The 24,566-nt window shown below is 41.3% G+C and overlaps 1 protein-coding gene across 1 annotated transcript; it reads right to left on the bottom strand.

The window, feature by feature from the left end:
* Positions 1-17,419: 17,419 nt before the first annotated feature.
* On the bottom strand, positions 17,420-18,627 carry LOC138074386 (succinate--CoA ligase [ADP/GDP-forming] subunit alpha, mitochondrial-like). Its single transcript, XM_068966513.1, has 2 exons — positions 18,616-18,627; positions 17,420-18,495 (listed from the first exon to the last, which is right to left on the bottom strand). Exons 1-2 carry the CDS (start codon positions 18,625-18,627, stop codon positions 17,467-17,469), a joined length of 1,041 nt encoding a protein of 346 aa, XP_068822614.1. The 3' UTR covers positions 17,420-17,466.
* Between the last annotated feature and the right edge of the window lie 5,939 nt (positions 18,628-24,566).

Here is a 24,566-nt window from a genome sequence, read left to right as displayed (position 1 = left end):
CATCACTTTAAATGTGTCATGCCATTCCCTTTTGGCTTGTAGAGTTTCTATTGAGAAATCAGCTGATAGCCTGTTGGGAGTTTCCCTGTGTGTTATTTGTCATTTTTCCCTTGTTGCCTTTAATATTTTACCTTTGTCTTTAGTTTTGGTCAGTTTGATTACTATGGTTTGTCTTGGAAACGAACAGAGATCATTCTGTCATTTTTGAGACTGCATCCAAGTACTGCATTTTGGACTCTTTTGTTGACCATGATGGCTACTCCATTTCTTCTAAGGGATTCTTGCTCATAGTAGTAGATATAATGGTCATCTGAGTTAAGTCCACCCATTCCAGTCCATTTTAGTTCGCTGATTCCTAGAATGTTGACGTTCACTCTCTTGCCATCTCCTGTTTGACCACTTCCAATGTGCCTTGATTCATGGACCTGACATTCCAGGTTCCTATGCAATATTGCTCTTTACAGCATCAGACCTTGCTTGTATCACCAGTCACATCCACAACTGGGTATTGTTTTTTCTTTGGCTCCATCCCTTCATTCTTTCTGGAGTTATTTCTCCACTGATCTCCAGTAGCATATTGGGCACCTAATGACCTGGGTCATGTATGAATGTGAGAGTTGGACTGTGAAGAAGGCTGAGCACCGAAGAATTGATGCGTTTGAACTGTGGTGTTGGAGAAGACTCTTGAGAGTCCCTTGGACTGCAAGGAGATCCAACCAGTCCATTCTGAAGGAGATCAACCCTGGGATTTCTTTGGAAGGAATGATGCTAAAGCTGAAGCTCCAGTACTTTGGCCACCTCATGCAAAGAGTTGACTCATTGGAAAAGACTCTGATGCTGGGAGAGACAGTGGGCAGGAGGAGAAGGGGACGACCAAGGATGAGATGGCTGGATGGCATCACTGACTCGATGGATGTGAGTCTGAGTGAATTCCGGGAGATGGTGATGGACAGGGAGGCCTGGCGTGCTGCGATTCATGAGGTCGCAAAGAGTCAGACATGACTGAGCGACTGAACTGAACTGAACTGAATGACCTGGGGAGTTCCTCTTTCATTATCTTATCATTTTGCCTTTTCATACTGTTCATGGGGTTCTCAAGGCAAGAATACTGGAGTGGTTTGCCATTCCCTTCTCCAGTGGACCACATTGTGTCAGACCTTTCCACCATGCCCGCCCATCTTGGGTGGCCCCACAGGGCATGGCTTAGTTTCATTGAGTTAGACAAGGCTGTGGTCCTAGTGTGATTAGATTGACTAATTTTCTGTGATTATGGTTTCAGTGTGTCTGCCTGCCGGGAACCAGCGTGAGGAATCCCACCTGTGGCAAAGATCATGAAGAAGGAGGCCTGACATACGCAAAGGCGGGATCAGGCCTCAGGGGTCCACCTGGACTTTCTCAAGCATTCACCCCAAAACCAGAGTCTGCCTGCCTTACTGCATTATGCTTTCCACCTACTCTCCTGACATTACTGGGGGCTGTCCCCCACCACCTCTCTCTGAAAAGGAGCTAACTTAGAGCTCCAGTTAATAAATCTCCTGGGTGTAACAAGAGTGTTTCTGTCCAAAAACTCCTCTGATGGCTCTCTAGCCTGCCTGACAGGTTTATCCGGCCAAATGTGATTGTTCACAGCCTGCCAACTGTGAGAGGAATGAGATGCTCTAAACTTTTTGAAAAACAGATTCTTTTGAAAAGTTAGAAAATTATTAGTATAGTATTAGTGGATTAGTTAGAAATTATACCAGTGGAGGGTTTCATTGTTGAGCCAATATTTGCTGCTAAGCCTCCATATCCCTTGCCCCTTATACACACTAATTGATATAACTAGCATATAGGAGAAATAAGTATTAACCTTGATTTAATCATGTTAGACCTTAGGCTAAGTAAATTCTTTTCTTGATTATAGCCACTGCAACTTTGCCCTGTAGGAATGCAACTTTATCTGGTGCCTTTGGAAGGTGGTGCCTGACTTAAGAAAAATCACCTTTGGAGAAAATAAGTTTTCTCATTGACTATCATCATCAGAAAGGGTCATAAAATGTTAGCAGGCCTCTTGGCCAGAAGATGATGTAAATCACCTGAGAACTTTGTATATCGAAAGGAATGCAGAAAGAAAGTGTGCTTTCAATAAGGGTCAGGACAGCTGACCCTTCGTGACTTTATATTTTCCATTTATCTCTATCTATGACTTAAAGTATAAAAGTGGCCCTGGAAAATAAAGAAATGGACCAATTCCTGGAAAGACTGGTTTCCCTCGTGTCATCTTTTATCGTTCTCTTCTTTTCTGGCTGAATTCCCAAGTGGAGCGCGGAGGCTCACCGAGCCTACTAATTTTGCCTGGGCTTCTAAGATCTGAACGGGGATGCACTTTGTGTCTCTGCTTTTCCGGGAGACCGAGAAGATGCCTGTGGCCTACGTAGGCAGTGAAAATCCCTTGTCCTGTGGTTTTACTGGTTTTCCACATAAACCAAGTTATTCAGCCTCTTTTCTCCAAAATATTTCCTACTACACTATTCTTTTCTAATCTGTCTCCATATCTTTAATTAAACAACTTTTCTCAAGACACCAACTCTGTCCCTGCTTTGAATTACCCTGGATCCACCAGGGCTGGACCCCAGTATCTGCCCTTTTGCAAAAACCCTCTTCCAAAAATACAAGAAAAGACTCTACACATGGACATCACCAGATGGTAAACACTGAAATCAGACTGATTATATTCTTTGCAGTCAAAGATGGAGAAGCTCTATACAGTCAACAAAAACAAGACCAGGAGCTGACTATGGCTCAGATCATGAACTCCTGATTGCCAAATTCAGACTTAAACTGAAGAAAGTAGGGAAAACCACTAGACCATTCAGGTATGACCTAAATCAAATCCCTTATGATTATACAGTGGAAGTGAGAAATAGATTTATGGGACTAGATCTGATAGATAGAAGGCCTGATGAACTATGGATGGAGGTTTGTGACATTGTACAGGAGACAGGGATCAAGACCATCCCCATGGACAAGAAATGCAAAAAAGCAAAATGGCTGTCTGAGGAGGCCTTACAAATAGCTGTGAAAAGAAGAGAAGTGAAAAGCAGAGGAGAAAAGGAAAGATACAAGCATCTGAATGCAGAGTTCCAAAGAATAGCAAGAAGAGATAAGAAAGCCTTCCTCAGTGAACACTGCAAAGCAATAGAGGAAAATAATAGAATGGGAAAGACTAGAGATCTCTTCAAGAAAATTAGAGACACCAAGCGAATATTTCATGCAAAGATGGGCTCGATAAAGGACAGAAATGGTATGGACCTAACAGAAGCAGAAGATATTAAGAAGAGGTGGCAAGAATACACAGAACTGTACAAAAGAGATCTTCACGACAAACATAATCACGATGGTGTGATCACTCACTTAGAGCCAGACATCCTGGAATGTGAAGTCAAGTGAGCCTTAGAAAGCATCACTATGAACAAAGCTAGTGGAGGTGATGGAATTTCAGTTGAGCTATTTCAAATCCTGAAGGATAATGCTGTGAGAGTGCTGCACTCAATATGCCAGCAAATTTAGAAAAGTCAGCAGTGGCCACAGGACTGGAAATTGTCAGTTTTCACTCCAATCCCGAAGAAAGACAATGCCAAAGAATGCTCAAACTACCACACAATTGCACTCATCTCACACGCTAGTAAAGTAATGCTCAAAATTCTCCAAGCCAGGCTTCAGCAATACGTGAATGGTGGACTTCCAGATGTTCAAGCTTGTTCTAGAAAAGGCAGAGGAACCAGAGCTCAAATTGCCAACATCCGCTGGATCATGAAAAAAGCAAGAGAGTTCCAGAAAAACATATATTTCTGCTTTATGGACTATGCCAAAGCCTTTGACTGTGTGGATCACAATAAACTGTGGAAAATTCTGAGAGAGATGGGAATACCAGACCACTTGACCTGCCTCTTGAGAAATCTGTATGCAGGTCAGGAAGCAACAGTTAGAACTGGACATGGAACAACAGACTGGTTCCAAATAGGAAAAGGAGTACATCAAGGCTGTATATTGTCACCCTGCTTATTTAACTTCTATGCAGAGTACATCATGAGAAACGCTGACCTGGAAGAAGCACAAGCTGGAATCAAGATTGCCAGGAGAAATATCATTAACCTCAGATATGCAGATGACACCACCCTTATGGCAGAAAGTGAAGAGGAGCTAAAAAGCCTCTTGATGAAAGTGAAAGAGGAGAGTGAAAACGTTGGCTTAAGCTCAACATTCAGAAAACGAAGATCATGGCATCTGGTCCCATCACTTCATGGGAAATAGATGGGAAACAGTAGAAACAGTGTCAGATTTTATTTTTGGGGGCTCCAAATTCACTGCAGATGGTGACTGCAGCCATGAAATTAAAAGACGCTTATTCCTTGGAAGAAAAGTTATGACCAACCTAGATAGCATATTGAAAAGCAGAGACATGACTTTGCCAACAAAGGTCCATTTAGTCAAGGCTATGGTTTTTCCTGTGGTCATGTATGGATGTGAGAGTTGGACTGTGAAGAAGGCTGAGCGCCGAAGGCTGATGCTTTTGAACTGTGGTGTTGGAGAAGACTCTTGAGAGTCCCTTGGACTGCAAGGAGATCCAACCAGTCCATTCGGAAGGAGTTCAGCCCTGGGATTTCTTTGGAGGGAATGATGCTAAAGCTGAAGCTCCAGTACTCTGGCCACCTCATGTGAAGAGTTGACTCATTGGAAAAGACTCTGATGTTGGGCGGGATTGGGGGCAGGAGGAGAAGGGGACGACCGAGGATGAGATGGCTGGATGGCATCACAGACTCGATAGACGTGAGTCTGAGTGAACTCTGGGGGTGGTTGATGGACAGGAAGGCCTGGTGTGCTGCGATTCATGGGGTCACAAAGAGTAGGACACGACTGAGCGACTGAACTGAACTGAACTGATTACTGTGTTTCTTGGTGTGTTCCTCCTTGAATTTATCCTGCCTGGGATGGTCTGTTCTTCCTGGACTTGGTTGACTATTTCCTTTCCCATGTTAGGGAAGTTTTCAGCTATTATCTCTTAAAATATTTTCTCAGGTCCTTTCCCTTTTTTGTCTTTCTATAATGTGAATGTTTGTCCACTTAATGTGTCCCAGGCTCTTAGACTGTCTTCATTTCTTTTCATTCTTTTTTCTATATTCTGTTTTGCAGCAGTGATTTCCACCATTATGTCTTCCAGGTCACTTATCAATTCTTCTGTCTCAGTTATTTTGCTACTGATTCCTTCTAGTGTATTCTTAATCTGTTTGTTTTTTCCTTTGTTCTTCTAAGACTTTGGTAAAACATTTCTTGCATCTTCTCCATTCTTTTCCCACAATCTTGGATCATCTTCACTATCATTATTATGAATTCTTTTTCTGGAAGGTTGCCTATCTCCACTTCATTTAGTTGTTTTGCTAGAGATTTATCCTGTTTCTTCATCTAGGACATAATTCTATTTCTTTTAATTTTGGTTAGCTTTCTGTGATTGTGGTATTAGTTCTGGAGGCTGTATGACTGTAGTTTTTCTTGCTTCTTCTCTCTGCCCTCTGATGAATGAGGATAAGATGCTTGTTCCAGAAAAACATCGATTTCTGCTTTACTGACTATGCCAAAGCCTTTGACTGTGTGGATCACAATAAACTGTGGAAAATTCTGAGAGAGATGGGAATACCAGATCACTTGACCTGCCTCTTGAGAAATCTGTATGCAGGTCAGGAAGCAACAGTTAGAACTGGACATGGAACAACAGACTGGTTCCAAATAGGAAAAGGAGTACGTCAAGGCTGTATATGGTCACCCTGCTTTTTTAACTTATATGCAGAGTACATCATGAGAAATGCTGGACTGGAAGAAACACAAGCTGGAATCAAGATTGCCCGGAGAAATATCAATAACCTCAGATATGCAGATGACACCACCCTTATGGCAGAAAGTGAAGAGGAGCTAAAAAGCCTCTTGATGAAAGTGAAAGAGGAGAGTGAAAAAGTTGGCTTATGGCTCAACATTCAGAAAACGAAGATCATGGCATCTGGTCCCATCACTTCATGGGAAATAGATGGGGAAACAGTAGAAACAGTGTCAGACTTTATTTTTTTTGGCTCCAAAATCACTGCAGATGGTGATTGCAGCCATGAAATTAAAAGACGCTTACTCCTTAGAAGAAAAGTTATGACCAACCTAGATAGCATATTCAAAAGCAGAGACATTACTTTGCCGACTAAGGTCCATCTAGTCAAGGCTATGGTTTTTCCTGTGATCATGTATGGATGTGAGAGTTGGACTGTGAAGAAGGCTGAGCACTGAAGAATTGATGTTTTTGAACTGTGGTGTTGGAGAAGACTCTTGAGAGTCCCTTGGACTGCAAGGAGATCCAACCAGTCCATTCTGAAGGAGATCAACCCTGGGATTTCTTTGGAAGAAATGATGCTGAAGCTGAAACTCCAGTACTTTGGCCACCTCATGCGAAGAGTTGACTCATTGGAAAAGACTCTGATGCTGGGAGGGATTGGGGGCAGGAGGAGAAGGGGACGACCGAGGATGAGATGGCTGGATGGCATCATGGACTCAATGGACGTGAGTCTGAGTGAACTCCAGGAGATGGTGATGGACAGGGAGGCCTGGTGTGCTGCAATTCATGGGGTCGCAAAGAGTCGGACACGACTGAGTGATTGAACTGAACTAAACTGAACTGAAAGCTTCCTGATGGGAGGGACTGGCTGTGGGGAAAACTGGGTCTTGCTCTTGGTGGGCAGGGCCATGCTCAGTAGAACTTTGATCCAATTGTCTGCTGATGGGCTGGGCTCCCTCCCTGTTAGTTTTTTGACCTGAGGCACCCAGTCCTGGATGCTTCAGAGGTGGCAAGAATACACAGAAGTACTGTACAAAAAAGATCTTCATGACCGAGATAATCACGATGGTGTGATCATTCACCTAGAGCCAGACATCCTGGAATGTGATGTCAAGCAAGCCTTAGAAAGCATCACTATGAACAAAGCTAGTGGAGGTGATGGAATCTCATGTGAGCTATTTCAAATCCTGAAAGATGATACTGTGAAAGTACTGTACTCAATATGCCAGCAAATATGGAAAACTCAGCAGTGGCCACAGGACTGGAAAAAGTCAGTTTTCATTCCAATCCCAAAGAAAGGCAATGCCAAAGAATTCTCATACTACTGCACAACTTACTCATCTCACATGCAAGTAAAGTATACTTAAAATTCTTCAAGCCAGGCTTCAGCAATACGTGAACTGTGAACTTCCAGATGTTCAAGCTGGTTTTAGATAAAGCAAAGGAACCAGAGATTAAATTGCCAACATCCGCTGGATGATGGAAAAAACAAGAGAGTTCCAGAAAAACATCTATTTCTGTTTTATTGACTATGCCAAATCCTTTGACTGTGTGGATCACAATAAACTGTGGAAAATTCTAAAAGAGATGGGAATACCAGAGAACCTGACCTGCCTCTTGAGAAATCTGTATGCAGGTCAGGAAGCAACAGATCAGTTAGAACTGGACATGGAACAACAGACTGGTTGCAAATAAGAAAAGGAGTACATCAAGGCTGTATATTGTCACCCTGCTTATTTAACTTCAATGCAGAGTACATCATGAGAAATGCTGGGCTGGAACAAGCACAAGCTGGAATCAAGATTGCCTGGAGAAATATCAATAACCTCAGATATGTAGATGACACCACCCTTATGGCAGAAAGTGAAGAACTTAAGAGCCTCTTGACAAAAGTGAAAGAGGAGAGTGAAAAAGTTGGCTTAAAGCTCAACATTCAGAAAACTAAAATTATGGTATCTGTTCCCATCACTTCATAGCAAATAGATGGGGAGACAGTGGAAATAGTGGCTGACTTTATCTTTCTGGGTTCCAAAATCACTGCAGATGGTGATTGCAGCCATGAAATTAAAAGACACTTGCTCCTTGGAAGGAAAGTTATGACCAACCTAGACAGCATATTAAAAAACAGAGACATTACTTTTGTCAACAAGTCTCTGTCTAGTCAAGGCTATGTTTTTTCCAGTGGTCATGTATGGATGTGAGAGTTGGACTGTGAAGAAAGCTGAGTGCCGAAGAATTGATACTTTTGAACTGTGGTGTTGAAGAAGACTCTTGAGAGTCCCTTGGACTGCAAGGAAACCCAACCAATCCATCCTAAGGGAGATCAGTTCTGGGTGTTCATTGGAAGGACTGATGTTGAAGCTGAAACCCCAATACTTTGGCTACCTCATGCGAAGAGCTGACTCATTGGAAATATCCTCATGCTGGGAAAGATTGAGGGCAGGAGAAGGGGATGACAGAGGATGAGATTGTTGGATGGCAAACCGACTCAATGGACATGGGATTGGGTGGACTCCAGGAGTTGGTGATGGACAGGGAGGCCTAGCATACTGCAGTTCATGGCGTTGCAAAGAGTTGAACACGACTGAGTGACTGAACTGAACTGAACTGAACCCAGTCCTGGAGTATACTGGCTCTCTGATAGGGCTAATAGCAACCTCCACCTAGACTTACATCAGGACACAACTCTCAGGACTGGTGCTGCTAGTGCCTCTGTCCCTGTGGCAGGTCACTGCTGACCCACGCCTCTGGAGGAGAACCTTCAAACCCTCACAGGGTCAGTCTGCCTCAGTCTCCTGTGGAGCTATGAGCCCTTTCCCCTACTCCTGGTGTGCACAAGGTTTTGTTTGTGCCTTCCAAAAGTGGAGTCTTTGTTTCCCCCAGTCCTGTGGAAGTCCTGTAATCAAATCCCACTGGCTTCCAAAGTCAGATGCCCTGGGGATTCCTAGTCCCTTTGTCGGATCCCCAGGCTGGCAAGCCTGATGTGGGGCCTAGAACATTCACAACAGTGCAAGAACTTTGGTATTATTGTTCTCCAGTGTGTGGGTGGCAACCAGGGCATATGGGATTTGAATTTATTGTGATTGCATCCCTCCTACCATCTCATTGTGGCTTATCCTTTATCCTTGGATGTGGGTGGTATTTGTACTTCAAATAGGATGAATGGTTTCTTGCTTGCTCTCTTTTTAAGAGGTTATGATTATTGTCCAAGTTTTAAAGAAAAAATCTACTTCTTTGTTAGTTACTCAGTCATGTCCAACTCTATGTGACCCTTTGGACTGTAGCCTGCCAGCTCCTCTGTCCATGGGATTTTCCAGGTGAGAATATTGAGTGGGTAGCCATTCCCTTCTCCAGGAGGTCGTCTTGACCCAGGGATCAAACCTGGGTCTCCTGCATTGCAGGCAGATTCTTAACTGTCTGAGTCACCAGGGAAAAACAGTGATATTCTATCATTTCCCTCTCCCATTTTTTAGCTGAAATATTTCTACGAAAAGAAGCCCCTCCACATTCACCACACATCAACTATCTAGTTTCCCTGCCCATTCACAAAAAAAGAGGGCAAATGCTTCATTTACCTATTTTCAAATTAATGATGTGAGTTAATAACCACCTCTAGCATCTTCCAGAGGTTATTTTAGCATCATTATGAACAATGGATAAAAGGATTTTTAAATGTTTTAATCTATGATAGTAATTATCTTTATTATTGCCCAAGTTGTCCTATCTTTGCCCAGTGGGAACTCACTTAGATTGACTTCTGAATTCTATTAACACAATTCAAATGGTCTATGATAACTCTCTTACACTGGTATGACAAAATATCCTAACTTAACTTTGTACATTTCTTGCCCTAGAACTGGATCCAGCCCTTTTTCCAAAGAGCCCTATTTTTTTTTTTCTTCTAGCCAATAGTGTTTAAAGACGACAACCTGAGCTCTAGTGGCAATTCACTGGTACTAGGACACTGTGCCTAAGAAGACCTAGGTTATCCAAACACTGCTTTTTCCAAAGAAAGGTTTGGCTCCTGGCTAGCTCCTAGGAGAGAACCTCTAACATATCTGCCACACAATATCTGTCAGTTGACCACTGGAGGACATACCTACATAATTGACCTCTAAAATAAAATTCCTGACATCAATGCTTGAGTAAGCTTCTGTGCTTGGGAAGTGCAAGTTTCTACACACTATTGCTGGGAAAATGAAATGTTGTCTGTATGGCTTACCTGGGAGCAGGCAACTGGAAGCTTCTCCGTCGTCTGCCCTATGCCGAATGCCTTCTTCCATTGTTGATTTTTAGTCTGTATCCTTTCATCGCAAAAACTGTAATCCTGAGTATAACAATTTTGTTGAGCTCTGTGGGTTCTTTCAGAGAGTCACTGAGCCTGAGGTTGGTTTTAGGGACCACTGATTAGAGTCGGAACTGTGTCTGGAACTCTTCAGTAGATAGAACTAGAAAAATATGTATTTTTAAGGTATAATATACATTATTATTTCATACTGATGAAGTACAGGCCTACAGACTCATTTAAAATCACTAATCTTGCATTTGTATCTTCTTTCAACCACACCAAAAAATGTGGTTCTTAGTATTATCAAATAAGCACATTTCTTTAATCCTGTAATATAGCAGTCTGAGAATAACAATATCAAAACTACCACCAAACTGAGAACAATTTATGGTTTTATTTTCTGTTGTTTTTGTCCTTGGGGTTAATCCCAGGGGAAATATATGATCAAATTACTGTTTTTAAAGTCATTTTAAATATTTCCTTTCTGAGAATTATGTTATTAACTGGATATACAGATATCATCATTTATTTTTGCTTTTATTAAAGGATTATATTTTTATTTAATTTTAAAAAATACGTGTTTCTAAAGACAAATCTTTGGAATATTCAGAAAAGCTCTTCTCTTTTCCCCTTCATATATAACAATTAAATTTTGTATTATTCTTTTATTGGCTTTTATAACATGAGCAAATACATATGTGTGTATATATTACCTGTAATCTATTTGTAGATATATAAGTATATTCACATCTCCCCTTTCTTATATAGCATACTCTCAGTGTCTTTCTTCACTTTGCTTTTCCCACTTAACAATATTCCCTGAAGAACCCTCCTACACTGTTGATGGGAATGTCAGTTAGTGTAACCACCATGGAAAACAACATGGAGGTTCCTCAAAAAACTAAAAATAGAGGTCTGTGGGGACTTCCCTGGTGATCCAGTGGTTGAGAATTGCCTTGCAGTGCAGGGGATGTGGGTTTGATCCCTGGTTGGGGAACTGGGATCCCGCATGCTGAAACAACTGAGCCCACGTGTTGCAACAACTGAGGCCCCTGTGTTTGGGAGTCCTCACACCACAATTAGAGAGTCTGTGCACCACAAGCAAAGATCCCAGATGAGGCCACAAAGATCCCACTGCCGCAACTAACACCTGACATAGCCAAATTAGAAAACAGTGTAAGTGCCATACGATCCAGCAATCCCACTCCTGAGCATATATCCAGACAAAACTATAAATCAAAAAGACACATGCACCTCACGTTCATAGCAGCACTATTCACAATAGCCAAGACAGGGAAACAGCCTAAATGTTCATCAGCAGATGAATAGATTTTTTAAAATGTATGGTAACAATAACCCTGTATGTGAGACAGCAAAAGAGACACAGATGTATAAAACAGTCTTTTGGACTCTGTGGGAGAGGGTGAGGGTGGGATGATTTGGGAGAACGGCATTGAAATATGTATAATATCATATATGAAACGAGTCACCAGCCCAGGTTCAGTGCATGATACTGGATGCTTGGGTCTGGTGTACTGGGATGACCCAGAGGGATGGTACAGGGAGGGAGATGGGAGGGGGGTTCAGGATGGGGAACACGTGTATACCTGTGGTGGATTCATGTTGATGTATGGCAAAACCAATACAATATTGTAAAGTAATTAGCCTCCAATTAAAATAAATAAATTTATATTAAAAAAATAAAAAATAAAAAAATGTCATACATATATGCGATGGAATACTACACAGCAACAAAAAAGAATGAAATAATGGCACTTGCAGCAACATGGATGGACTTGGAGATTATCATAAGTGAAGTCAGACAGAAAAAGGCAAATACCATATGATAGAATTTATACGTGGAATCTAAAACATGACACAAATGAACCCCTAAAAAAACCCAAAAAACCAGATTCACAAACATAGAAAAAATAGACTTGTGGTTGCCAAGGGAGATGGGGTGGAGGAGGGATGCACTGCGAGTTTGGGTTAGCAGATGCACGTTATTACACATAGAATGGATAAGCCACAAAGCCTGATTGTATAGCACAGGGGAGTATATTCAGTCCCCTATGACAAACCATCAGGGTTTGAACACACCTGCCAATGCAGGGTATGCAAGGTTGATCCCTGGGTCAGGAAGATCCCTTGGAGAAGGAAATGGCAACCTCTCCAGTATTCTTGCCTAGGAAGTCCCATGGACAGAGTCTGAGCCTGGAGGGCTGCAATCTGTGGGGTTGCTGAGTCAGACATGACTTAGAGACTGAACACAAATGATATAATGAAAAAGAATATTTAAAAAGTACACATATGTACACATATCACTTCGCTATATAGCAAAAACTAGCACAACATTGTAAATCAAATATATGCCAATAAAAAAATGCATGTTCAACAGAAAACAATGCAAAACAAAAAATAACATACCCTAGAGATTACCACATTGTAGCTTTTCCTTTTATAGTGTTTATATTCCATTGTGTAGCTAAAACTTTATTTAACTGTTTTCCTGTTGATTCATGTTGTTGCTAATCTTTTGTTATCATAAATAATGCTGTATAATAGTACCTTGTTTATACATCTCATCATATTTTTGTTGGTATGTTTTCAGGATATTGTTCTAAAAATCTAGATTCTTGAAATATAAATTTCTAGCATGATTGCTGGGCCAAATGATAAATGCATATGCATACATAGTTTTGTGAAATATTCCCAATTTCTCCTCCATCAGGGTTATTTTACCATTGTGCATTCCTGCCAGTTATGCATTCAAGGGCTTGTTTTACCATAGCTTGGCAAAAAGAGTACATGTTCCAAATATTGGATTTTTGTTGAACTTACAGATGGGAAGTGGTATCTCAGTATAGTTTTAACTTACATTTATCTTTTGAGTGATATTCAGCATCTTTTCACATGCTTAAGAGTCATTATCATACTTTTCAATACACTGTATGCTTGTATCTCAGATAATGTTCTTATCAGGCTTTGCCTTATATTTTAAATTATTACCTTATCTTTCACTAATAGCCTCAAATTCTCAAGAACAATATACACCAAAGAACTCTCAGTTCCTGGTGTAATTTCAGTTGAAGAGTGGTACAGTAAATTCCCTACATACAAACCTTCAAGTTGCAGACTCTCAAAGATGTGAGCATGTATTTACATGTCCAATCAAGTAAGTTAATTCATGTATCTGACATACACAGACATTTGTGTACATCTTCTACAAGTGATTGTGCTTTTGTGTACTTTACTATACAGTACTGTATAGAATGGGCTTCCCAGGTGGCTCAATCGGTAAAGAATCTGCCTGCAATGCAGGAGGCAGAGGAGACGTGGGTTCCAACCCTGGGTCAGGATGATCCCCTGGAGGAAGGCATGGCAGTCTACTCCAGTATTTCTGTCTGGAGATTCCCATGGATGGAGAATCTCATGGACAGAGAAGCCTGGTGGGATAGAGTCCACAGGATTCCACAGAGTTGGACAGACTGAAGTGACTGAGCATGCACACACTAGATACAGTACAGTAGCACTATATCTTTATTTCAAGTCTGCAAGCAAGAAGGTAGATAGAATTGAGTCCAGCAAGGAACCAGAATCTATGCCATCAATTTGACCAGGTGTGAGTGAAATTGCAACTTTCCCTCCAATTATTGACAAAACTTCAGCTCTTCCATCTCCCACATTCTCTTCTTCCTCCAATCAGTAACTCTTCTTGCCTGTTCACTTGATGGCAGTCCCTGTATGCCAGCTGTTGTACTCTATTACTTTACTTTTTAAGGTACTGTACTGTAAGATTTAAAATATTTTCTTTATTTTTGGAGGGTTGCTTTGTTTTTTTTATGTATCATTTGTGTGAAAAGTATTATAAACCTATTACAGCACAGTATTGTATAGTCAATGGTGTTACCTAGAATTTGTTGAACTTACAAACTAATTGGACTTAGGAATGTATTCTCAGAATGGAACTCATTTGTATGTAGGGGACTTACTGTATAGAGAGCATGGAGAATCACAGATGACCTGTAAGCATATGGACAAAATTGTTCAGATTTTTCCAGCCCATGTTATGGGAAAATCTGAAAGAATTTTTGGCCAATGCAGTCCATCAACTCATTCAATCCTCACAGTAATCCTATGAAATAAATGTTATTTTTGGTTCTATTTTACAGATAAGGGAACTGTGATACAAAGGTTTAATATTAATACATTGCCCAGGTTCACATAACTATTAAGTGAAAGAGCTAGAATTTCAGTCAAGCTACCTGGCTCTAGTGTCTGTGCTCATAAGTATTTGCTAGTATATGTCACCTTTTATCTTTGATTATTTTAAACATACTTATTTAATAGCCTAATAGATTTTTATTCTGTTTTACTCATATTTGGGGATTCTAATTGCCTGCTAACTAGCAGGGAAATAGCAGGGAGGGAGCACAGCCCCACCCATCAACAGAAAGTTGGATTAAAGATTTACTGAGTATGGCCCTAGCCATCAGAACAAGACCCAATTTCCCCCTCAGTCAGTGTCTCCCATCAGGAAGCTTCCATAAGCATCTTATCCTTCTCCATCAGAGGGCAGACAGACTGGAAACCACAATAACAGAAAACTAACCATTCTAATCACATGGACTGCAGCTTTGTCTAACTCAGTGAAACTATGAGTCATGCCATGTAGGGCCAGCCAAGACAGACAGGTCATGGTGGAGAGTGCTAACAAAATGTGGTCCACCGGAGAAGGGAATGGCAAACCGCTTCAGTATTCTTGCATTGAGAACCCCATGAAGAGTATGAAAAGGCAAAAAGATAGGACACTGAAAGATGAACTCCCCAGGTCTGTAGGTGCCCAATATGCTACAGGAGATCAGTGGTGAAATAACTCCAGAAAGAATAAAGAGACAGAACCAAAGCAAAAACAACACCCAGTTGTGGATGTGATTGGTGATGGAAGCAAGGTCCAATGCTGTGAAGAGCAATATAAAGAGCAATATTGCATAGGAACCTGGAATGTTAGGTCCATGAATCAAGGCAAATTTAAAGTGGTCAAACAGGAGATGGCAAGACTGAATATTGATATTTTAGGAATCAATGAATTCAAATGGACTGGAATGGGTGAATTTAACTCAGATGACCATGATATCTACTACTGTGAGCAAGAATCCCATAGAAGAAATGGAGTAGCCATCATAGTCAACAAGAGTCTAAAATGCAGTACTTGGATTCAATCTCAAAAATGACAGAATGATCTCTGTTCATTTCCAAGGCAAACCATTCAATATCACAGTAATCCAAGTCTATGCCCTAACCAGTAATGCTGAAGAAGCTGAAGTTGAATGGTTCTATAAAGACCTACAAGACTTTCTAGAACTAACACCCCAAAAAGATGTCCTTTTCATTATAGGGGACTGGAATACAAAAGTAGAAAGTCAAGAAACACCTGAGTAACAGGCAAATTTTGTCTTAGAGTACAGAATGAAGCAGGGCAAAGGCTAATAGAATTTTGCCAAGAGAATGCACTGGTCATAGTAAACACCATCTTCCAACAACACAAGAGAAGACTCCACACATGGACATCACCAGATGGTCAACACTAAAATCAGATTGATTATATTCTTTGCAGCCAAAGATGGAGAAGCTCTATACAGTCAGCAAAAACAAGACCAGGAGCTGACTGTGGCTCAGATCATGAACTCCTTTATTGCCAAATTCAGACTTAAATTGAATAAATAGAGAAAACCACTAGACCATTCAGGTATGATCTAAATCAAATCCCTTACGATTATACAGTGGAAGTGAGAAATAGATTTAAGGGATTAGATCTGATAGACAGAGTGCCTGAAGAACTATGGATGGAGGTTTGTGACATTGTACAGGAGACAGGATTCCTATACAGGGATCCAAGAAAAAGAAATGGAAAAAAAGCAAAATGGCTGTCTTAGGAGGCCTTACAAATAGCTGAGAAAAGAAGAGAGGCAAAAAGCAAAGGAGAAAAGGAAAGATACACCCATTTGAATGCAGAGTTCCAAAGAACAGCAGGGAGAGATAGGAAAGCCTTTCTCAGTGATCAGTGCAAAGAAATAGAGGAAGACAATAGAATGGGAAAGACTAGAGATCTCTTCAAGAAAATTAGAGGTACCAAGGGAGCATTTCATGCAAAGATGGGCTCAATAAAGGACAGAAATGGTATGGACCTGAAAGAAGCAGAGTAGAAGAGGTGGCAAGAATACATAGAAGACCTACACAAAAAAGATCTTCATGACCCAGATAACCACGATGGTGTGATCACTCACCTAGAGCCAGACATCCTGGAATGTGAAGTCAAGTGGGCCCTGGGAAGCGTCAGTATGAACAAAGCTAGTGGAAGTGATGGAATTCCAGTGGAGCTATTTCAAATCCTAAAAGATGATGCTGTGAAAGTGCTGCATGCAATATGTCAGCAAATTTGGAAAACTCAGCAGTGGCCACAGGACTGGAAAAGGGCAGTTTTCATTCCAATCCCAAAGAAAGGCAATGCCAAAGAATGCTCAAACTACCACACAATTGCATTTATCTCACATGCTAGTAAACTAATGCTCAAAATTCTTCAAGCCAGACTTCAACAATATGTGAACACTGAAATTCCAGATGTTCAAGCTGGTATTAGAAAAGGCAAAGGAACCAGAGATCAGATTGCCAACATCCTTGGATCATTAAAAAAGCAAGAGAGTTCCAGAAAAACACCTATTTTTGCTTTATTGACTATGCCAAAGCCTTTGACAGTGTGGATCACAATAAACTGGAAAATTCTGAAAAGATGGGAATACCAGACCACCTAACCTGCCTCTTGAGAAAACTGTATGCAGCTCAACAAGCATCAGTTAGAACTAAACATGGAACACCAGACTGGTTCTAAATAGGAAAAGGAGTACGTCAAGGTTGTATATTGTCACCCTGCTTATTTAACTTATGTGCAGAGTACATTATGAGAAACGCTGGGCTAGAAGAAGCACAAGCTGGAATCAAGATTGCCAGGAGAAATATCAATAACCTCAGATATGCAGATGACACCACCCTTATGGCAGAAAGTGAAGAAGAACTAAAGAGTCTCTCTCTCTTTTTTTTTTTTTTCAAATCAAGTGGTAGATTTATTGGCTGCTTCTCTTATTTAGTGAGGTGAAAACACCTCAGTGTAGGACACTCTAAACCTTGTTTTGGCTTCCTGTTGTGCTCAAAAAGACCAGCAACAGGTGGGCGGGCAGATGGTCAGTGGACATCAGAAGCAAACAGCCACCGCTCCCATTGCTACAGTGATTCATCCATAGGCTTAAGGAATCTTCTGTCTGTTTTCCTTTCAGAGCATCTTCCTCTTTTCAAACTCCTTGTAGATGGTGGTTCCCAGCTGTGCCGGGGACATGCTGACCACAACCCCAGCACTCTGCAGGGCTGCGATCTTCTCTTTAGCTCCACCTTTTCTTCCAGCAATGATTGCCCCTGAGTGACCTATTCTTCTGCCAGGAGGAGCAGTTAAACCAGCAATGAAGGACACCACAGGCTTGGCCTTGGGACCTGAATTATGTCGCTTCAAAAATTCTGCAGCATTTTCTTCAGCATTACCACCAATTTCACCAATCAATATGATGCCTTCTGTGGCCGGATCATTCAGAAAGATTTCAAGGCAGTCTGTAAAGTTTGTTCCATTGAAAGGATCGCCTCCAATGCCAACACACAAAGACTGCCCCAATCCAACTTGTGTTGTCTGGTGAACCATTTCATAAGTCAGGGTGCCAGATCTAGACACGATACCAACTCTTCCTTTCTTGTGAATATGGCCAGGCAAGATGCCAATTTTGCATTCTCCAGGATTGATGACTCCAGGGCAGTTCAGCCCAACCAGCCTGGTCTTTCCCTGGCGCAGCAGTTTGTGCTTGACCCGCACCATGTCCTGCTGTGGGATACCTTCGGTGATGCACACGACCAGGGGCACTTCTGCCGCGATAGCTTCATCGATGGTAGCAGCAGCAAAGGGAGGAGGGACATAAATGACAGATGCTGTTGCCCCAGTCTGTTCTTTGGCCTCCTTCACGGTATTAAAAACTGGTAAGCCCAGGTGCATCTTGCCTCCTTTCCCTGGAGTCATTCCTCCAACTAGTTTGGCGCCATACTCCAATGCCTGCTGGCTGTGAAAGGTGCCCTGCTTACCAGTGAAACCCTGGCAAATAATCTTTGTATTTCTATCAACATAGAGATGCTTCTGGGAAGTTGCATAAGAGCAATGCCGAATTCCATTCTGTTGCAAGAGGAAGGCGTGGGACAGGAGGCAGGTGGCGGCGAGGCCGCTGCTGCCAGAGGCCATGGTCTCAGTGGCACGGGCCAAGAGTCTCTTGACAAAAGTGAAAGAGTAGAGTGAAAAAGTCGGCTTAAAACTCAACATTGAGAAAACAAAGATCATGGCATCCGGTCCCATCACTTCATGGCAAATAGATGGGGAAATAGTGAAAACAGTGGCAGACATTCTATTTTGGGTCTCCAAAATCACTGCAGATGATGACTTCAGCCATTAAATTAAAAGACACTTACTCTTTGGAAGGAAAGTTATGACCAACCCAGACAGCATATTAAAAAGCAGAGACATTACTTTGCTAACAAATGTCCATCTAGTCTAGGCTATGGTTTTTCCTATAGTCATGTATGGATTTGAGAGTTGGACTATGAAGAAAGCTGAGTACCAAGGAGTTGATGCTTTTGAACTATGGTGTTGGAGAAGACTCTTGAGAGCCCCTTGGACTGCAAGGAGATCCAACCAGTCCATCCTAAAGGATATCAGTCCTGGGTATTTATTGGAAGGACTGATGTTGAAGCTGAAACTCCAATGTTTGGCCATCTGATGTGAAGAGCTGACTCATTTGAAAGGACCCTGTTGCTGGGAAAGATTGAAGGAAGGAGGAGAAGGGGACGACAGAGGATGAGATGGTTGGATGGAAACACTGACTTAATGGACATGAGTTTGGGTAAATTCTGAGGGTTGGTAATTGACAGGGAAGCCTGGCATGCTGCAGTCCATGGGGTCACTAAGAGTCAGACATGACTGAGCGACTGAACTGAACTGAAGGATATTTTCAATTATTGGTTTAGGTTTTATGTTATGAGATAACAAATCCAATACTTCTTGGGTAGTTAAGTTCTATTTTCTCATTAGTTCAACTAATATTTCTTGAGCACATGCTATGTCAAAACATTTCCAGCCACTGGTGATACAATGATGAATTGATTCTCCCACCTCAGGGAACTAATGGAAAAAGGAATGATATTATTCTCCTGATCCAGACTTAAAGATCACCCCTAGAGAATATATTCTCTTTTGCTTGATTTTCCCCATGTTTCTCTTTGTGGTATGCAGAAATTGGGAATCAGCCCATTGGTGGGTTTCAACCACTGCTTTTGATCCCAGTTTCTACAGAGATGACTTTCAGTGCTGGAAGAGCAATTTCAGTCTCATCTTGTCTCATTTGTTTCTTCTATTGAAGAAGGAAGAATGATCCAGAGATCTTAAGACTTCTTGAAGTCATACAGAGCCAGAACCCCTGGCTTTTAGGTCTTACTGGGTTTTTTTCACAGCATGAACCGTATAGAGAACTTAAAAGAGCAAAAACAACACAAATGCAACCCCACCATTTGGTCCTCATCTAGAGAATAACTCCTATTAATAGGGGCCTGGGCAATATTTGGTGGTGGCATTGTTTCTGCCAGGCTGTTCCCTAGCAAGTCTCACCTTTATATGCCGAGCCACAGAGCTCTCTTGAGTCATGGAGCTGGTTCACAGGGACTTCAGAATGTTTTTAATTTCATGCTGCTGCTAAGTCACTTCAGTCACGTCCAACTCTTTGGTGACCCCAGAGATGGCAGCCTACCAGGCACCCCCATCCCTGGGATTCTCCAGGCAAGAACACTGGAGTGGGTTGCCATTTCCTTCTCCAATGCATGAAAGTGAAGTCGCTCAGTCGTGTCCGACTCCTAGTGACCCCATGGACTGCAGCCTACCAGGCTCCTCTGTCCATGGGATTTTCTAGGCAAGAGTACTGGAGTGGGTCGCCATTGCCTTCGAAGACAATAAAAGCCAGAGGAAAGTGGGAGAAGGAAGATAAAAGTAACATGCTGAGGGAAGCCTGCTCTGAGTTGATAAACCATATAGATCTTTCCCAAAACAAAGGACAAAGGCTTGTAACATTTAGTTGCTTAGGACTAAGCAAACAACATTTATTTAGGGGTTCTGGATCTCTCTCTGAAGCACAAAGTTCTGGAATGAAGCCCGGGACTTAAATGGTCAAACTGTTTGGGCTCCAGCTCTGTCACTAACCAGGTGCCTGAATCCTGCTCAAGATACATCAATCTTCTGAACCTCAGATTCTTAATCTGTATACAGAGAGTGTGGTTGTCTGACTGAGAGTGTGAATGTGAGGATGAAAAGGGGTCACTGAATATGCTTTACACAGGTCAGTGCTTCTTCCATTCCTGAGCTGGCTATCCATGAACTTCTGAAAAATCAGCTCCCTTTCCCCATGCCATCAAGCACGTGTATATATAATGCAAAATATTTAGATAGGAAGATTGAGTAGTTGTGATTCACTGAGGTTGATTTTTCTAGAAAGTGGCTCAGTTAATGTTTTGGCACAGCTTTGAAACCTGCATTTGGGTCCTGGGTGGGATGAGACACACTTAATCCACCTCAGAAAGCTCTTGCTTGAAGGCAGCAGGAACATGTACTCTTCTCAGAGTGATATGAAATAATCACCCACTGGCACAGATAGCTCATCTCCTCTCTAGGCAGCACAAAAGAAAGCTCAAAAACATATCTGGTTTTGATTGCCAAGTAGAGGAGGGAGGGAAAGTAGCCTAAACCATGAGTCCAGGTGTCTCTACACACAAATCCACTTCTGCGTTTCTGAGATGCTTGCTGTGTTTTGCTGTGCATGCTTCCTCAGCCTCAAACACTCTGGCTCCCTGAGAGAACAATGTAAAGTCAGGGTGAGCTCCCAGCCTGTAAGTCTGAAAAGTTACTTAAACTGGCAGTAGACCAGGCTGATATGCTTATGCTTATGTCAATGCACCTAGGAATCTGGGAAGTGAACTTTAAGTGGAATAGAATGGGTTGTATTTTCATGGGTAGCCTTGTTTTCATCCAGGGGAAAAAAATTATAGAATATTGTCAAGCTAATTAAGCAATGCTCAGTTAAGACTTTAAACTATGGAGTGCCTTGTGTCTATTTTATGCTGGAAAGGTGATATAGAAACATAATGGGTTTGTTTAAAAAACTTGAAAGAAGAATCTACAGGGGATTGAAGACAAGATGCCAGAGTAGAAGGACTCAAGCTTACCTCCTCTCCCAAAATCACCAAAATCACAACTAACTGCTGAACAACCATAACAAAAAGACTAGAACCTATCAAAAAGACATTCTATATCCAAAGACTAAGAGGAACCCACAAGATGGTAGGAGGGGGTACATTAGTGATCTAATCAAATCCCATACCCTTCTGGTGGATGATCCACAAACTAGAAAATATTATATTGCAGAAGTTATCCCACAGGAGTTAAGAGTTCTGAGTTTTACATCAGGACCCCAGTATGGGGATTTGGCATTAGGAGGAGGACCCCACCCCCCACCCCCGAGCATTTGGTATTGAAGACCAGCAAGGGAGGCCTGATCATAAGAACTCCACAGGATGGAGGGAAACAGAAATCCCACTCTTGGAGGACACAGACAAAGTCTATGCACACTGGGACTGAGGGAAAAAGCAGTGACTTCATAGGAGCATAACTTCTGGGGTAGGGGGATGTCTCCTGGGAATGTGGTGGGCAGCTGTAGCTCACTGTGAGGTCAAGGATGCTGGTGGTGAAGGTACTGAGGAGTACTCTGTGGTGTGAGCTCTCTTGAAGGTTGCCATTTTGACACAATGACCTGACCCCAACCCAACACCATGTAGGCTCCATTGCTGGGATGCCTCAAGTCAAACAACTAACAGGGTGGGAACTTCACTCCACCCACCAGCAGATAAGCTGCCTAAAGTCTGCTAAAGTCTTCCTGAGCCCATAAACAGCTCTACCATTCCCCTTGACATGACCCTGCCATCAGAGGGACAAGACCTAGCTTCACTCCAAAGTGAGAAAACACCAGTTCCTCCAACCAGGAAGCCTGAACAAGCCTCTAAGATCAGCCTCACCTACCACAAGGCAGACACCAGAAGCCAGAGGGGAATGGAGGCTACAAACACACAGAAAGCTAGACAAAGTGAGATGACAGAGAAATACGTTCCAGATGAAGGAACAAGATAAAAACCCCAGAAGAGCAACTAAGTGAGGTGGAGATAGGCAATCTACCTGAAAAAGAATCCAGAGTGAAGGTAGTAAAGATGACTCAAGATCTCAGAAAAAAGTATAGAGGCACAGATGGAGAAGATGTAAGAGATGCTTAACAAAGAGTTAGAAGATATAAAGAACTAACAGAGGTAAACAATACAATAATTGAAATGGAAAAAATACTATAAAGAATCAATTGCAGATTGTATGAGTCAGAATAACAGAGAAGTGAGCTGGAAGACAAAATGGTGGATTTCATTGTAGTAGAACAGGGCACAGGAAAAAGAATGAAAGGAAATGAGAACAGTTTAAAAGACTTCTGTACTAACATTCACATTATAGGGGTCCCAGAAAGAGAAGAAAGAGAGAAAGAGCCTGAGAAAGTTTTTGAAGAGATAATAGTTGAAAACTTCTCTAACATGGGAAAGAAACAGTTCATGCAAGTTCAGGAAGTACAGAGAGTCTCACATGGGAGAAAACCAAGTAGGAAAATGCCAAGATATGTATAATCAAGTTAACAAAAATTAAAGACAATGACAAATATTAAAAGCAATAAGGGAAAAGCAAAAAAAATGAAAGAAAGAAAGAAAAATAGAAGGGAACACCCATAAGGTTATTGGGGTTTTTCAGCAGAAACTCTGCAACCCTGAAGGGACTGGCATGACAAATTTAAAGTGATGAAAGGGAAAATCCTACAACTCAAGAATACGCTAACCAGCAAGACTCTTATTTAGATTCCACAGAGAAATCAAAAGAGTTACAGACAAGCAAAAGGTATGAGAATTCACCACCACCAAACCAGGTTTACAACAAATGCTAAAAGGTGGAAAAGAAAATCCCACAACTAGAGACAAGAAAATTATGAATGGAAAAGCTCACTGGTAAAGATAAACATACAGTAAAGGTAGAAAGTCGTTCCACACACAAATATGATATCAAAACTAACAATTGTAAGAAGAGGACAGTACAAAAGGAGGATATTGAAAATGCATTTGAAATTGAAAGACAGCAACATAAAACAATCTTGTGTATCTATATACAGACTGCTGCATCAAAACCCCATAGGAACTGCAAACTAAAAATCCACACCAAAAAAAAAAAAGAAAGAAAGAAAACCCACACCAGATACAAACACATGCAAAAGAAAAAAGAATCCAAACACTAAAGATAGCCACCAAATCACAAGAAAAAAGAACAAAAGAGGAAGAAAAAAGACTACAAAAAGAAATCCAAACCAAAATGGCAAAACATACATATCAATAATTACCTTGAATATAAATGGATCAAATACTTAAACCAAAAGACAGAGACTGGCTGACTGGATTAAAAACAAACAAACCTGTACATATGCTGTCTACAAGAGAACCACTTCATATCTAGGGATATACAGGGATTGAAAGTGAGGGGATGGAAAAGCTATTACATGCAGGTAGAAATCAAAGTAGGAGTAGCAATATTCATATCAAACAAAATAGATGTTAAAACAAAGACTGCTACAAGAGACAAAGAAGAACTACATAATGATCAAGGATCAATCTAGAAAGAAGATATAACAGTTGTAAATATACATGCACCCAACATGGGAGCACCTCAATATATAAGGCAAATGTTAACAGCCATAAAAGGAGAAATAGACAGTAACATAATAACAGTGGGGTATGTGAACCCCTCACATAGACAAATGGACCGATCATCCAGATAGAAAATCAGTAAGGAAACACAAGATTAAATGGCACATTAGACCAGATGGGCTTAATTGATATTTATAAAGCATTCCATCCAAAGGCAGCAGAATACACATTCTTTTCAAGTGCACTTGAAACATTCTTCAGGAGAGAGCACATGCTGGGCCACAAAGCAAGCCTGGGTAGATATAAGAAAGTTGAAATCACATCAAGCATCTTTTCCAACTGTAACACTATGAGTTAGAAATCAACTACAAAAAAAAAAAATTGTAAAAAAAGGGGAGTGCTAAAAAATATACTATACAACAACAAATGGATCACTGAAGAAATCATAGAGGAAGTAAAAAACATATCTAGAGATAAATGAAAATGAAAACATGTTTATCCCAAACCTATGAGATGCAGTAAACA

The sequence above is a fragment of the Capricornis sumatraensis genome, chromosome 2, assembly GCF_032405125.1.
Source record: "Capricornis sumatraensis isolate serow.1 chromosome 2, serow.2, whole genome shotgun sequence".
Lineage (NCBI taxonomy): Eukaryota > Metazoa > Chordata > Mammalia > Artiodactyla > Bovidae > Capricornis > Capricornis sumatraensis.
The sequence above is the reverse complement of the archived record's forward strand: the minus strand, read 5'-3'. Positions and strand labels throughout refer to the sequence as shown.